This window comes from Astyanax mexicanus, chromosome 24 (assembly GCF_023375975.1).
Source record: "Astyanax mexicanus isolate ESR-SI-001 chromosome 24, AstMex3_surface, whole genome shotgun sequence".
Lineage (NCBI taxonomy): Eukaryota > Metazoa > Chordata > Actinopteri > Characiformes > Acestrorhamphidae > Astyanax > Astyanax mexicanus.
The window spans coordinates 26,441,651-26,458,172 of NC_064431.1; the positions used below are offsets into that span (position 1 = coordinate 26,441,651).

Consider the following 16,522-nt stretch of genomic DNA (forward strand, 5'->3'; position numbering starts at 1 on the left):
AAAAAACAAAAATGGCTAGAAACAGAACACAAGCACAACAGCGGCCAAAGAATGTGAGGTATTCTGAAATTCAGAAAATAAGTCAACAAAATAAAAACAAACAAAAAAAAATAAAATAACACAAAATACATTTTAAGTTTTTTTAAATATAGTGTGGACTGGGAAGTGGTAAGGTGCTTGAGCTATTTTTCATAAATTCTAAAAAATCTCTAAAAAGTTTTGTCTTCATACTAATCAGTCAGATTTTTAAGAGAAACAGTTCTGAGAAATATCTAATGAACATATTTTATTACTCATGCAAGATGCAGGCAATCAAGTAAGATATTTTTGGTATCCAAATTTTGATTCTTTAGTTTAGAACAGCTAACTCTAGCTAACGCTGAGCTAAAATAAGATAACTCTGCAAAGGTTGTTATCTTATCTTATTGAATACGTGCTCCGAAGCTTGGGTAAGGCTACGTTAACTAAGCAAAGCTAAAACTGGAGCTTTACTTTTGAGATTGAGTAACTGTCTTGAATATCCAAGGAAAGCTATTAGATTTTAGACCATTGCTGTGAGGATTTGATTGCATTTAACAACAAAAGCGTTTGTGTAAGACTTTACACTAGATGTTGGACAAGAATATTTCTGTGACATTTCTGTCACTGCAACTCATCCCCATATTGTATCTGTTGTATCAATCTCCATCACCCAGAGAATGCAGTCTAGTGACCTTGGGCTCATGGACACTGTCAGTACACTGTAAACACCTCTTCCCCTGAAATAACATTACATTCAACAATGAACAACATATCCTGTATCTGAAGCAAACTTTTCCTCACCTGCTGAAGTTGAAAGTAAAGCTCAAAAAACGATAGATCACTCGTTTCCTCTCATGCTTAAAGGTTCTCACGGTCGCCCATCTATTCACAGAGCTCTTTAATGCACAACCTGACTGATCAGTAAAGCTGGAGTGTCTTCAGACTGCAGCACAACCACAAAGCTGCTCTCTTCTGCTTTGAGCTGTCATGTCTCCGCTCCCACAAGCCTGGCACTAAACTCTGGAGAGAAGCAGCTACAGAGGCATTCCGAAACTTCCCTCACAGTTTGTGACTCTCACTCTTTCCTTTCAGACACTTTCGACAGGAAATCCAGTAGACTTGAAAGATTTATGGATTTAATAACCCAAAACCGCACGTTAGCATGTCTAATAACGTGTGAAAACTAATGTCTCCTAATGATTCATTATGCATACTGCTAATAGCTTTCGATTCTGATTAGAAATGTTAGTACAGGGTTCGTACGGTCATTAAAAATCTGGAAAAGTCATGGAATTTGGAAATGGAAAAATAAAAATATACAGAAAGTTTTGAAAAATTCATGGAAATTTGGTCTACAAATCTATGTGTTTCTGTTAATCGATGCAGAAAATCTATTTTGAGCTAACAAATACCTCAGCTAAGAGTAAGTTCAGTTATTTAGCCCTACACAATGGAGCTCTTTTTGAAAAGTCATGAAAAAATCATGGAAATGTAATGGTTAAAAAAAAGTGCATGAACCCTGTTAGAAACATGCTCTGACAAGTCCTTCAAAGGGCATGTATCTTCCTATTGCTTCTAAAAAGTGCTAAGAGCAGCAAAGACAAGATCCTGTGGTGGATGGTCAGAAGCTGACTGGAGGACTGGAAGAGTCTAATCCTTGTTCTACAGCAAAACTGAAGGAACAAAAATTCAGAGGGTTCCCAGTTTCTTCCCTACCTACTCTTCTCCCACTTGGATACCATCCTTCTATCACAGCATCTTGTAGGTCTCCCTCTTGAGTTCCAACTGGGAAAATGTGGTCCCGCTTCAGTCCTGACTCCTTAGAATGAAATGGGCCCCTCTCCTGAACCTATGCCCAGGACATTAGTCACTTTCCCAGATCCCTAGATCCCTCCTTCTCTTGCCCAGGTGGGAGTGGATGGAGAGCGGTTCATGCTCAGCCAAGTTCTCTGGAGTTGGATGAGGGGGAATGTATCATGTACCTGACCCAAATGCTGGGAGTCACATGCCAAGCTGGTAGAATGATGGCACAGGATCGAGGTGCTCATATGGTCTCCTTAAAGTGTCAATTTTGTTTCCAAACTGAAAGCAGAAGCATTTCTGAGTGAAGAAGGTACAAAATATTGTGTTTAATGGTACCAGAGTGTTGGAACGACCATCCCTGCTATGCCTAATCTATTCATTCTAAAAACTGGGGTGTCCGGTCGCTTTTCGCAGGAGTTCCTCTGGCCACGTCATGCGTCTTTATGTACAGCCTCTCAAAAAGGAAAGGATCCGGCTCAGTTTTACTGAATGCGAGCGGCTGGTGGAGCAATGGAGACTTCAGAAGGGGAACTCCGATATCAGTAGCTCATTCACTCATAGTAAAAACGAAGAAACGAAGGAGTGAAGTTTCTGACTGAGCATGCTCTCTCTCTCTTTGACAAAATATAACCTGGAATCGGATTTATCCGCTCTGAAAGGAGACTGCATCACACCCGCCCAGTTTAAAATGATTCTCTGTGCAATTACCCATTCTCACCAGAGAGTGGCTTTAAAGGGGTTGGAAAAAAACAAAAGAAGACATAGACATGGCAACGGAAAGTCCATGGATGAAATTGCGGAACCGTGACAACAAGTTAGGAGGACTAACAGGTTTTTTCTATGGCTTTGAGTGGCTCAGCAGACTAAGACACTGAAACCATAACCTGAGGATTGCAAGGGCAAATCCTTGGTCATGCTGCTGTTTCAGTTGCCATCAGCAGCCAGAGCCTGAGAGAGCACAATCGGTCATGCTCTCTTTGGGTGGGTAAATTACCACACTTTCCTCCAAATGTTTTGTTGATTCCCTAGTGATGCTGCATTTGTAGCATTTGGAAAAGAAGGGGTAACTGACTTCAGATGTATCGGAGGAGGCATGCGCCCATCCTTGCCCTCTTGGAGTCATAGTGAGTGGTTTTTGTTATTTAAAACTTGGAGTTTTTTCCAGTCTTATTCCTAACTACCAGCTGTAGGACCAACATACAAAGATCTTGCCCTTCTCTCTGTACACGTCCTTCTGATATTCTGTATGAACTCGCTCCAGCTTTCCCTCCTCCATTGTGAACTCCGCCTCCCCACCACAACAAAAGTCACCCCTCAGTTCCGCCTACCATTTCTTTAGAGCGGGAATAATGCCACCTGCTTCTGCACCTGGAACCGCTAACCTAGATCAAGCACCTTTTGGCACACAGCTGGAGAAATCTGAGCTGCTTTCTAAATCTCAGCAAGTTCCAAGGTCACATTAACATACAGCTCTTTAAAAAATTAAGAGACCAGTTCAGCTTCTGAATCAGTTTCTCTGATTTTGCTATTGATAGGTATATGTTTAAGTAAAATGAACATTGTTGTTTTATTCTATAAACTACAGACAGCATTTCTCCCAAATTCTAAATAAAAATAGTAATTAAGAGCATTTATTTGCAGAATATGAGAAATGGCTGAAATAACAAAGAAGATGCAGATCTTTCAGACCTCAAATAATGGAAAGAAAACAAGTTCATATTAATAAAGTTTTAAGAGTTCAGAAATTAATATTTGGTTGAATAACCCTGATTTTAATCATAGTTTTCATGCATCTTGGCATGTTCTCCTCCACCAGTCTTACACACTGCTTTTGGATAACTTTATGCTACTCACTCCTGGGGCAAAAATTCAAGCAATTCAGCTTGGTTTCATGGCTTGTGATCATCCATCTTTCTCTTGATTATATTCCAGATGTTTTAAATTTGGTAAAATCAAAGAAACTCTTCATTTTTAAGGGGTCTCTTATTTTTTTAGAACTGTACATCTACTTTCTCTGGCTGATTTTCTGTCACATTCTGAATGTTCTTCCCTATTCCAGGACCTTAACCTTACTGATTTGTACGTAATTTTAAGTATAAAGTTCTACAATGGGTTGAATAGCACCTTACCATCCCAATGTCCATTCTACACTGTACATCCAACCAGTCCAATTCTTACTACTATGGCTTCTTAAGATTATTAAAAATGACTAAACTCTAAAATCCCTACATGTAATTATCCAATACTGAAAATAACAATAAAAAATATACCTTATTGTGGCCAGCTGCAATGTGTTGTGTGTAATTAAGTGATGAGTAACATAACAGCTCGTCGTATGTTATGGCTTTATAGAAATAACAAAAAGTAGGAAATATGGCAAAAAAAGAAACAAACAAATGGCTTTAGTTAGAATTTAAATAATTGCACAATATAAAAATAAATGTGGATTATAATAAATAAATTCAACACAGTTTTTACACAACATACATCTCTGTCATTTACATATGTACAAGCGGAAGTTTGGGGGACGTAGGGGGGGGGGGGTGGTGGGTTGGGGTTCTTCACTGTTCTTCACTGCCTTTAGCACCACTGAGAGAGAGAAACGCCAGGAAAGTCCTGAAGAAACCTGTTGAAGAAAGATGATAAAGATATATCTGGGATCCTGAATCCATATCATGGAATTTCTTGAAATTAATGGGTTACTCTCATATAGAGAGTTTAACCCTAAAGTCTACTTTTCCCACTTTTGTATGTATGTACACTGTATGACAAAAAGTTTTTTAAATTCTTTTTATTTTTGTCCTGTTGTGGTTGGCTGTCTAGTTTACTTTTTCTTTACTGTGAATAAATGGGGCTAAATTGGTGGGAATATATGAATTAGTCCATGAATTAGGTCCGGGCTAGATTAGGTTAGTGTTAGGGTTGGGGTAGTGGTAATAATACGGATTGGGTCAGGGTTCATTTGTTTTGAATAGCGTTAGAATTAATATGTGAAGAATTACTCTTAGGCCAGGGTTAGTATTGATGTGTTTTAAATTAGGGATAGTTTAGGGTTCAGTTAATGTTGGGCTATGATTAGGGTTTATATGATTAGAATTAGGATTAGATTGGGGTTAATGTATGTAGAATTAGGATTTGATTAGAGTTAAAATGAAAATGCTTAGGGTTGTTGTGTTTGCAGCAAGAAGACAGTTTTGTTCTTAACTTTTAAACCACTAGGTGGCGCTCATTTCTTTTGTTTATTATTTATTTCATGAATGTTGGAATTAATGTATTTTTTAATATATATATATATTTTTTTTAAAGAATATTTTTAAGTTATATTATTCTTTCTACAAGTTTACATTTATTTTACCCAAGATACCTCTGTGTACGTCACTTCCTTGTTATCCTCTACACAGAGAAATGGATGTCTCCTCGCTGGTCTAATATTTTCATAATATTTTTGATCTCTTTATCCATCGAACCTTCAATGCATCAGGAGATGGACCCCCTTTCTTAGATCACAAGCAGGCATAAGTGGTATATTAAATATTATTTTCATTTTTATAATTTAGCCTCATTTGATGATTATCTATTATGTTCAAATTTGGGGTTAGATTTGGGTTAAGTTAATGTTAGATTAGTGTCTAGACTGAAGCAAAAGTTTGGGTATCATAAAATCAAAGGCTTATTAAATTACAGATCAGATTTTTGTCAAACTACCACATTAAATCCCTCCAACCACTAATATACATCCAAACAGTTAAAATTCTTAAAATCTGTAGAAGAAATCATATCTAACCTTATACTTATGTGGTTCATGTGACTTGGACGAGAAGGCCGGAGCCAGAGGACGGAGTGCATTTTCCACAATAGCCACCACACGTTCCTGTTACTCTGCTGCCATCCTGAGGGCAAGAAAGAAACTGCATGTGAGACTGAGAGTGTTTACATATAAAACAGCAGGACATTTCTAATTATGTGATTTGGGTTGCATATGGGACAAAAAAAAAAACTTTAAGTAATATGTGCATTAAATATGCTTCCTTACACACCAGTTAAATGTTACTACAAACTGCATATTTATAAATGGACAAAATATAATCCATCCATTAATTCATTCATTTATATATACATATATATAAAAAAAACAGCATTTTATAACAGAATCTTGAAAACAGCAACTCGTATATAGCTATGTTTTTGGTAACACCCAGGATACAAGTGTCCGCCAGCTTCTCGTTGGCATGATATTCAGTCCAGCAGGGCTCTCCACACACTCTTGACCTGCTACAACTGATTTTCTGTTCGCTGGCCTCTTGAGTCAGCGGCGCTTTTACTCACAGCCTTTTTACTCCCTGCCAAAAAAGTGTCCCTGACTGATTTCCATTACAAAACAAAAGGGAGGTCTGGCCGCTCTCAGCAGCTGCTCAGTGGTACTTGCTGCCTGGGCTCTTGAGGCTCCAGAACAAAGAGGAGAGGCGATGAGCTCTTCAGGGGCCTCGATTATAAAACGCACTGGAATTCTTTACCAAATACGTTTTTTTTTTGTTTGTTTTTTTAGATTTTATAAAAACCTTTACTTCTTTATAACAGAGATGAGAAAAAGATACTTTGACCAATGGGCCGATTGAAAGCCAAACACACAGATTAGTACATTTTGTAGACAGATGGGTCGGTTTACAGAACGATATGTTGGTGGGTAAATGGATGGGTGGGCAGACAGACATCCAGATAGAATGGATAGATGGACAGACAGAATGATAGTTGGGCAGATAAATTGATAGGCAGATTGATAGATTCATAGACAGAGGGATATATGACTTATTAGAGCGAGAGGTAAGTAGATGGATGAATGAATCAACAGATGGAATAATAGGTAAGTAGATGGGTGGATAGAAAGACTGAAGGATAATAGGATATATGGACATTACACAGAACATGGATAGATGAGTATATAGACAGAGATGGACTGAATTATGGAAGGATAGAAAGGTAGTTGGATGTACGGACATTACACACAGACAATGATGGTTGGATATGTAAATGGAGTTGGATGGGTGGATTAACGGACGGATGGACGGACGGACACATTTGGATGACTAGATAGACAAAACCACTGGGTGGATAGATGAATGCTTGGATGGATTGAAAGACAGAAAGAGCCTGATGGACAGTTGGGTGTATGAACATGACCCAGAACAGACAGACAGATAGATAGATGGATAGACAGACGAACATTTACATAGAATGGCCAAATGCGTAGATAGAGAGACAGGGCAGGAAAATAGATGACTGAATAGACAAAACCAGTAGGTGGATAGATGAATAGACACAGACTGATAGACAGTTGGGTGTATGAAAATTACTCTGGATGGATGGATGGATGGATGGACAGACAGATGGATGGATATACAGATGAACATTTACATAGAATGGCCAAATGCGTTGATAGAGAGACAGGGCAGGAAAATAGATGACTAAATAGACAAAACCAATGGATGGATAGATGAATGCATGGTTGGATTGAAAGACAGAAAGAGCCTGGTGGACAGTTGGGTGTATGAACATTATCCAGAACAGACAGACAGACAGACAGACAGACAGATAGATAGATAGATAGATAGATAGATAGATAGATAGATAGACAGACAGACGAACATTTACATAGAATGGCCAAATGCGTTGATAGCGAGACAGGGCAGGAAAATAGATGATTAGATAGACAAAACCAGGAGGTGGATAGATGAATAGACAGACTGACTGATAGACAGTTGGGTGTATGAAAATAACACTGGATGGATTGGTGGATGGATGGATGGATGGATGGCTAAATCACAAAAAAGACTCTACAGATTTGTAGACATATGGTTGTGGATAGGTAGACTGGTCATCTGGTTGGATTCATGAACATTAAATATAGACAGGCAGATAAACTGACCGAATGATAGCCTGTCAGGTACATAAGATAAGGGAAGCGCTATCTGAGTATCTAGAGACGTACCACAGACTTGTGGATGTCGGCCACCGCGTAGTTCCCTTGAGAGATCCACTTTGTGCTCTCAGCCACCTGAAATCCCGTTCCTGAGAGATTGATCCTGAACCGACCCTGAGGAGCAACAACACCAAACACACACATTTAGCACAAGCTCAACAGTAGATGGTGCTGGAGAACAACATAACAGCGTTGCCTCATCAGCCAGGTCTGTATTGCAGTTTATACCCCTCAGAGGCGTCAGACCTCTGTAGATAGTTATTCTAGAGCCAATCCTTAATTCTATAAAAATGTATATATGGTTAAAAGTCTGTGTGCATGTGTGTTGAAAACCACATACACAAGTCTTCTATTGATTTAATGGATTATGCTTTAAGTGTGCTGATGCTAGCATGCAGGTGTCACAGTGATAACTGTCAAACTATTCAAAAATACATTATTTTTTGGTAACTGTTTTAAACTATTTTAGCACATCTGGTGGTTCTATTTCGGTGCCTATAATGATTGTGTAGTTACTGTGAGAGTATTGAAGTGTGAGATAAAATGCAGGGTTTAAGGGTTAATACAGGATGAGACACCAGCTGAACCTGGTGGAATAGAGCAGTGCTCTGAAATACATTTGTACTGCAGTGACAGGCAGCGCTGCACTTCCCCTCCAGTGACTTGAGCAGGAAAGAAAGTAATGTAAAAGCCTCTGATTCATTGGGTTCTTCCCAGCAGTGGCAGCTGTCTGCTGCCCGTCTGAAGCCCATCTCTCAGCCGGGGAGCTAAGAGACTACGGAACAAGGGCCGGGGACAGAAAGAGACTGAGTGAGTGGGAGAGAAAATGAAGTAAAAAGAGTGCGGGCAGAGAAATAGAGCGAAAGAAAGAGAGCTGGTGGACGAGTGACGGAAGTGTCAGATCTCTGTGGCTGGCTGCACAGCGGGGTTTTAAAGTTAGATGGTTTGTGTGTTGTCTGGACAGCCGTCTTCTTTTAAGAGACTGAGTTTGACATCCAAAGTCTCGATGGAAGCGGTGGGAAGTGTCCAGAGAGAAGAGACACACTTTATTCATTTTACTTTTTTTTTTGCCGAGGCTTTTTCTTTCTTTTACTGTCGCTGTTTCTGTACTCCTTATTCTTTGTCTGCCAGCACCCATCTTTGTTACCTCTTTATAGTAAAAGAAAAGCCTAATGGAACATCTCGTGTTTGATTCGTTCACATGTATCAGAGGTGACGCATGTTGTCCTGACCATCCTAGTTTTGGGATCTTTGCAAGAGATGGAGTCCTAATATGTAGGTGGATGTTAAACTGGAGAGAAATTTGAGCCAATCAGGTGCTGGATCCCCAGTTTTGATACATCAGCCAACAGAAGCCTTCTCCAGCCAGTATCACCATGGGAGTGATAAGGGAAGAGAGCGCCATCTACCCACCCAGAAAAAGGAAGGCCTGTTGTGTTCTCTCAGGCTTTGACTGCTGATGGCAAAGCAATTTTCGGGTCATAGTGTCGGTGTCTTATTCAGCTAAGCCACTCAGATCCTTCTGTCAGCAGACTCCTGCAAGATAGCATGAAAACATTGCCACTCCCAAAAAAATCCTCCGAAAGGGCCACAAAACTTCCAGATTTTTGGGTGATGTATGGGTTTAGAGCGTTTTTTAAAGGTTAGGAAATGTTTTTAAATGTTTATATGTTTCATTACTTCAAATTACCTCATTTCAGCTATTAATGGAAAAAATATGGTTTGAGGTTTAGTGTCTTTGTGTTTAGTGTCTTTTGGGTTTAGTGTTCCCAATGTTCCGCACACCTTTAATACTCATAGTTACCTACTGTTAGCCACATTAGCTATGTAGCTACATTGGCCTCATAGCTACTTTAGCTTTGTAACTCCAGTGCATCTTCTCATAAGTTGCAAAATAAAACTGGATGGAGATGTTGGAAATGTTTTTATTTTGCTAGAAGAGCTGAGACAGCACTACTAGAATTACTGCCATGTCTTATATAACAGCACACATTAAATCTTGGAATCATATTTGATTGACGAGGTAGTTTGAGAAGCTATTGCTTCATTGGTTGTATTTATCCTCCCATAGTAGGTCTGTCTTGATTAATATTGCATTTCATTTGGAAATCAAGGGAACAGAGTCTGGTGGAAGAGTGGAGAGACACACAGTCCAGGCTGCTTGAGGTCTAGAGTGAAGTTTCCACCAATCAGTGATGATTAATGGTGACTGGACTAACTTATAGATCAGCAGCAAGGCTAGCATGCGCTGTTGGCTGAGACATAATTATGCATGATTTCAGAATGTGTATAATGCATGCTGGGTATTGTAGTGAGAAATCCCTTATTGAATGCTACTGTAACTAGCGAAGGTATCATACCCACCTGTGGACATCGGGCAGCGCTGTAGCAGTCTCCCGCAGTGGCGAAAGGTACCTTGTGACCCTCGTGAGTGAAGGCGTACGTCCAGTCTGTCGCTAAAAGGCAAAAAAGAAAAAAAAAAGGAAACCATATTCACTAATGTTGGGACAACCATGTTTTTGTGGGTGTGGTTTAGTCACAGGTTTAGTCACTATAAAACTTTATAACAGCGCTGTATTTTAGAGCTTGTAAACTTGCTTCCGCTATAAGTATATAAGCTCTAAGTATACTTCATTCGACCCAAATCTGACCACTTTTCCTTTCACAGGTCACCAGCGAAGTCTTAATAAGGATAAGTGATACATAATATGAGGGCAATTTGGACCAATCAACCCCTCGCCTTGTAATTGTGAGCTTTTCCACCACCATAAACAGCTATCTTGAAACCATTAACCCCTTCATGCCTGGGCTTAATGAAATGCTTGGGCCGCTAGTGCAGCAGCTAGGCTTCGCTACGCTAATCTCAGGTCAGTGTGTTCAGTGCCAGATCGCTGACATTAGACAGAGCTGTAATTAAGCAGCGTGTTTATTCTGGATTTGCCTGGCCTCCCCCCAAAACAGGTCCTCCATTACGGAGAAGAAGAGTGTCATTAACCTCCCCAACTGCCTGGCTCTGACACTCTGCTCTGACCTAAAAAGGCCATACACACTAATATACACACACACACACACTCCTCCAGTGGTTTCCCTCCTCTCCAATAACAGCAGCTTTTCAGCAGAGATGATAAATGCATGTATGGATTCCACTATTTGGCCTAATTCTCACATCGAGTTAGAGCTGAGTCTGATTGGATGCGGTACATTAAAGGGGCACGTTGGATTAATGAACACTTGGCCCATGGCTACATCTGCTGTAAACATGTCTATTTGTTTTCTTTACACAGTGTTCCTGTTTAAGAACCTAAAACCTCTTTTTAAAAAGACTTCTCATTAATGTGGAAAGAATTTCCAAAAATCTACAGTTGCTCTGGAGTCGATTTCTGCTTACCGTATTTTTCAGATTATGGGGCGCAGTTAAAATCCTTTAATTGTCATGAAAATCGACAGTGTGCTTTATGTATGAATTATACTAATCGAGTATTAAGGAGCAGTAAAGCCACTCCACTGAAGTACACTATTATTCGGGTGAGTTTTCAGTGAAGTTTCTCCAGCACTAAGGCTGGAGCATCAGCATTAGCAGCATTAGCTGCTAACCACAGCGCTACACGCTAGCTCTTTTGCTGTTCAGAGGTGAGTATATTGGAATACAGTCTGCGTGTTTTTCGTGTTGAAACAAGCTACGTCGGGTGAACCGCTAGCTGATAGCAGAACACTCAGGGTACCTAAGTTTAGTGCTATTGGGCAGCATTTATGTCTTGCTAGGGCTGTGGTTAGCAGCTAATGCTAATGCTGCTGCACCCAGCCTTACCAACAGTAGCCTCTGAGGGCCTATTTGTAGGGAAGCAGGGGAAACACTATTGCGCAGCTTGTGGCAAGACCCAGTGTCTGGGACATTCCAGGATTTTGGTACATTTCCTGTCCCAGCACTTAAATTTAAAATGTACATATCCAAAATATCTAAATGACTATTTTTTTGTGAAAAAACTTGTTATAAGACAAACTGTAAAATATGATGGAAAAATAAGCTCCTTAGATATTATTCAAAAGACCGAATACCTTTGGACCACCTCAAAAAATTGCCGTTTTCTCTTGTCCCACATATTGGGTGACCAAATCCTTTGGCAAATTTAACAATTAAAATAAGCTCTAAATAAATGACTTCCTCTTGTATATTGTTGATCTGCATCTCCTTTACTTATGAAAACAACTTCTTTGGTCTACATTGTATTGCATGTTACAGTTTTTACGCTATTAAATTGTGTCCCACAACATGTGCGCAACCCTGTTACCATAAGGAATTTTACCTGGCAGAGAAAGAGTTAAAAATATTTGTCTACTGGCACAAAGGAAGTGACATCACAATGACATTTTCTGCCCACATGGCAAGACCAAGAGTAAGTGCTCTAACAATTTTCACGTGTTTTTTTCCAAATATGTTTGTCCAAATTGTGTGTGTCACTCAGTGAACGCAACCCTGTTACTCATACTGTAAGACTAATAATGAGTAGAGTCAAAATTTACTTTATATACTTATATAACCATGTTTGTCCTTGATCTTGTATACATAGCTAAATTTTACAGTTAGCATCTGTTCCTGGGGTAAACAATAACTTATCCTAGATTTGCAACCCTGTTACTCGCCACCCTGTTACTGTAAGTTACCAAATATATTGCATAATCGAATAAAAAAAAACACTTTGATACCTGAGCTTGACGAATCAAACTTTTTGATAGTCTGTTACCTGTATTTAATAAATATATGACTAAAAATGATCAAATTAAACATCAAATTTTTAGAAGTGACCACCCCTGAAATGTACCAAAATCCTGCAATGTCCCGTCTAATCAGACTAAGCCTCAATGTTTAATGTCAATATCTATATTGGAAACATTATATTTTTTGCTGGGATTTTTACTTGGACTATGGACAGGCCAAATGCTTATCCACTCATATTAGCTAGCAAATATAAGATTTAATATAAGCTTTTGATTCTCTGTCTGTGTGTGTTTCTGCACGTCTGCAGAATGACAGCTATGTCTGAGGCCGGCGGCTCTGCCAGTCGACCCAAACCTTTCTATAATCTGTTATTTCCTGCTCTTTCAGAAGCTCAGGCCATATGTTTTGCTTTTTCAGGGTGCCCCTCTCTCCCAGTCATCTGATCGTGTGGGCTGGGGGTTCACTAAGATCCATTTCACCTTATAACCACACGGCTGTGACGCACACTGCAGCAGGGACGTTTACCGTGCACGGAGTTTGGATTATGTAGGTTTTTTACACATAATGTGAAATCAATTATAGAAAGCTTCTCAAAATAATTACGAAGTATCTGAAATGAATGACTGACTGTCTAAATACTATAAGAATGTATCAAAAATACAAAAATGACATACTATGTAAAAAGTATAATTATAAGTATTGCACAATGACTTATAATCTCAAACTGTTTAGTATCTTGAGTGACTTGAAAAGGCTATCACAAAAGTATGAGATAGTATCTCAAAATAATGGTATTTCAAATTAAGGACTTATGAGCCAACATATCACATATTATAGTATTTCAAAATAATGCAGTAGTTTCTTATAATTATGAAACTGCCTCGATGATTTAGTATCTCAAAATTATGAGATAGTATCAGAAACAAGTAACATATCTCAAAAGCATTTTAAAATTGAGATACTATCTCAAAATAATAACATACCTAAATATTATCTGTAGTTTCTCATAATTATGAAACTATTATCGACAGATTATAATGAGATAATATCCCAAAATTAGCAATTTGAAATTGCTATTTAAAATTGAGATAGTAACTCAAGATAATGACTTCTCTTAATATGAGGAATCAGTATCTTAAAATAGTAACTTAACATTTTAAAACTGAGATAGTAACTCAAAATAATGACTTATGTAATTATTATCTGTAGTTTTTTATAATTATGCAACTGACTAGACAGAGTATGAGAGATCCCAAAATAATGATTTAGTATCTCAAAATTATGAGATAGTATCACAAACTAGCAGTGTATATCAAAAGTATGATAGTATCTCAGACTCATTACTAGCATTTAAAATTGAGATAGTATCTTAAGATAATGACTTATCTGAATATTAGAAATCTGTATCTCATTTTTTTATTCTTCTTTTTTTGCATTTTAGAACTGAGATAATATCTCAAAATAATGATTTATCTGAATATTAGGAATCAGTATCTTAAAATAGTTACTTAGCATTTTAGAATTGAGATAGTATCTCAAAATAATGATTTATCTGAATATTATGAGGCGGTATTTAAAAATAATACTTTTAGAAGTAATTATAAGGTAGTAGTATCTCAAAATAAGGGCTTATCTGAATAAAAAAATAGTTTATTAGTATTTTTTAATTGAGATATCCCCAAAAAATATATAGTATAGCATACTAATGAGACAGTAGTAGTAGTAATAATAATAACTGAAATAACTGCAATTTAATAATAATTAAAAGTGTTTAAATGTACTTTCATACAGAACTAATGTTATTACTGTGTCTACGGTTGGTAACATTATAGTTTAGCTCTCATTATAGTTTATATTCATATGAGTCTCCTTTTGATTCAATGGTCTGATATCTATCATATATCCATGTTAATACTCACGCCAGCACCAAGTGGCCTACATTAGAGAACCACAGAGATGGGGGGGGGGACTGAGGGGTTTCAGGTTTTGAGTTCAGGGAGGTTAGCAAAGTCCAGGCGTGTTCTTTCGTCCAGATGTGGACGGTGGTGCAGAGTGAGGGAGCTTTCCAGATCAGCAGACTGTGTGTGTGTGTGGGGAATCTGTCATTGTTGGACAAAAGCAGATACAGCTGCTGGAGAATAACACTGCTCTCAGACCCAAAGTTCACAAATCAATCCAGATGATAGATGGTCAGATGACTGGACTCACAGTACAAAAGCTGGGCTGTCAGAACATTAAATATTAAGAATGATATACAAGCTGAGGCTGATTTATAACTCTGGTTTAGTTCCTTAAAGGGGTATTCCATTGCTATTTCAATATTATGACAAAAAATATTAATGTATTATTACTCAGTGTATATACAGTGTTTTTTTTTGTCCATCTGTTTAGACTTATGTTTAATTGCAGACAATATGAACCCAAGATATTTCCATGTCTGGAATAATGTTATTTCTTTATACATCCATTCCTGAATTTTGGGTCTGAAACACATTCCAAAACAAAAAAAGTTGGGACGATAAAGGATTTATCAGTTCGTAATGTTGCCATTTCTTCTCACAACATTTTAAAAATGTTTTGGCACTAAGGATACCAAGTGATTAAGTATTTCGGGTGTTATTTTGTCCCATTATTCCTGTAAACACTGCTTAAGTTAATTTTGGCTTTATTCCAATTTTAGTTTTAAATTTCTTTTACACATTGTCTATAAAGGACAGGTCAGGAAACCTTTTTTTACCAATTTGGAAGACCAATTACTTGATCCCAATCAAACTGACACCAATGCAGCACCACAGGTCAATCAGCACTCAAAAAAAAAAAAGGGTTTGGATCCCCAACTCTGATATATCAGCCAACAGACACTTGTAATTTCCAACATCACACTAGTAGTGACGGGGTGGAGAGCACCATCGACACACCCAGTGAGAGCAAGGCCAGTTGTGCTCTCTCTCTCAGACTCTGGCTGCTGATGGCAAGCAACATTACCCTGGATTTGAACCCAACAGCTCTTAAGTTTGGTTTTGTTTTGTCGCAATTTTATTTTATAAAACTATTTACACATTCTCGATTAAGGACAACCATAAGGACATGTCAAATAAAAGACTTATGAGCCAAAAATTTAGATGTCAATGTATCTCTTATTATGGTATCTAAAAAATTAAGTAGTATTTTCTACTGTCGTCCCAAGTTTTTGTTTTGAAATGTATTGCAGGCCCAAAATTCAGGAATAGATGTACAAGGAAGTAACATTTTTCCAGACAAAACATGAAGCCTGCTCTCTCGGAGCAAAGTTTTGGATCCCCAGCTCTGATATATCAGCCAACAGACACTTGTGCTTTCCAACATCACACTAGAAGTGATGGGATGGAGAGTACTATCTACCCACCCAGTAAGAAGAAGGCCAGTTGTACTCTCTCTCTCTCTCTCTCTCTCAGACTCTGGCTGCTGATGGCAAGCAACATGACCCTGGATTTAAACCCAACAGCTCGTAAGTTTGGTTTGGCTTTGTCGCAATTTTATTTTCTAAAACTCTTCACACATTCTCGATTAAGGACAATCATAAGGACATGTCAAATAAAAGACTTATGAGCCAAAAATTTAGATGTCAATGTATCTTATATTACAGTATCTCAACTTACAGTATCTTAACTTATCTTAACTTATCACAACTCAATCCCAACTTATTGTTCTGAAATGTGTTGCAGGCCCAAAATTCAGGAATAGATGTATAAAGAAATAACATTTTTCCAGACAAAACATGTAGCCAGCTTTCTCGGAGGAAAGTTTTGGATCCCCAGGTCTGATATATCAGTCAACAGATACTTGTGCTTTCCAATAATATCACACTTAGCGTGATCTACCCACCCAGTGAGAGCAAGGCCAGTCGTGCTCTCTCTCAGACTCCGGCTGCTGATGGCAAGCAGCATGACCCTGGAGTTGAACCAAACACCTTTTAGGTTTGGTTTGCCTTGGTTGCAATTTTATTTTCTAAAACTCTTCACACA

General features: G+C 38.3%; 2 protein-coding genes across 6 annotated transcripts in view; one reads left to right on the top strand and one right to left on the bottom strand.

Moving 5' to 3' along the window:
* LOC103029679 (solute carrier family 2, facilitated glucose transporter member 9-like) overlaps window positions 1-16,522 on the top strand; it is a 1,095,244-nt gene that overhangs the window by 204,565 nt on the left and 874,157 nt on the right. The window lies entirely within an intron of this gene.
* LOC103023416 (A disintegrin and metalloproteinase with thrombospondin motifs 9) overlaps window positions 4,370-16,522 on the bottom strand; it is a 94,786-nt gene continuing 82,633 nt past the window's right edge. The window contains exons 37-40 of the mRNA XM_022682812.2: window positions 10,166-10,257; window positions 7,811-7,915; window positions 5,609-5,714; window positions 4,370-4,450 (exon numbers count right to left, since the gene is read on the bottom strand). Of these exons, the coding sequence (XP_022538533.2) occupies window positions 5,625-5,714; window positions 7,811-7,915; window positions 10,166-10,257 (287 nt within the window). The 3' untranslated portion in view covers window positions 4,370-4,450; window positions 5,609-5,624. The remainder of the gene's footprint in view (window positions 4,451-5,608; window positions 5,715-7,810; window positions 7,916-10,165; window positions 10,258-16,522) is intronic.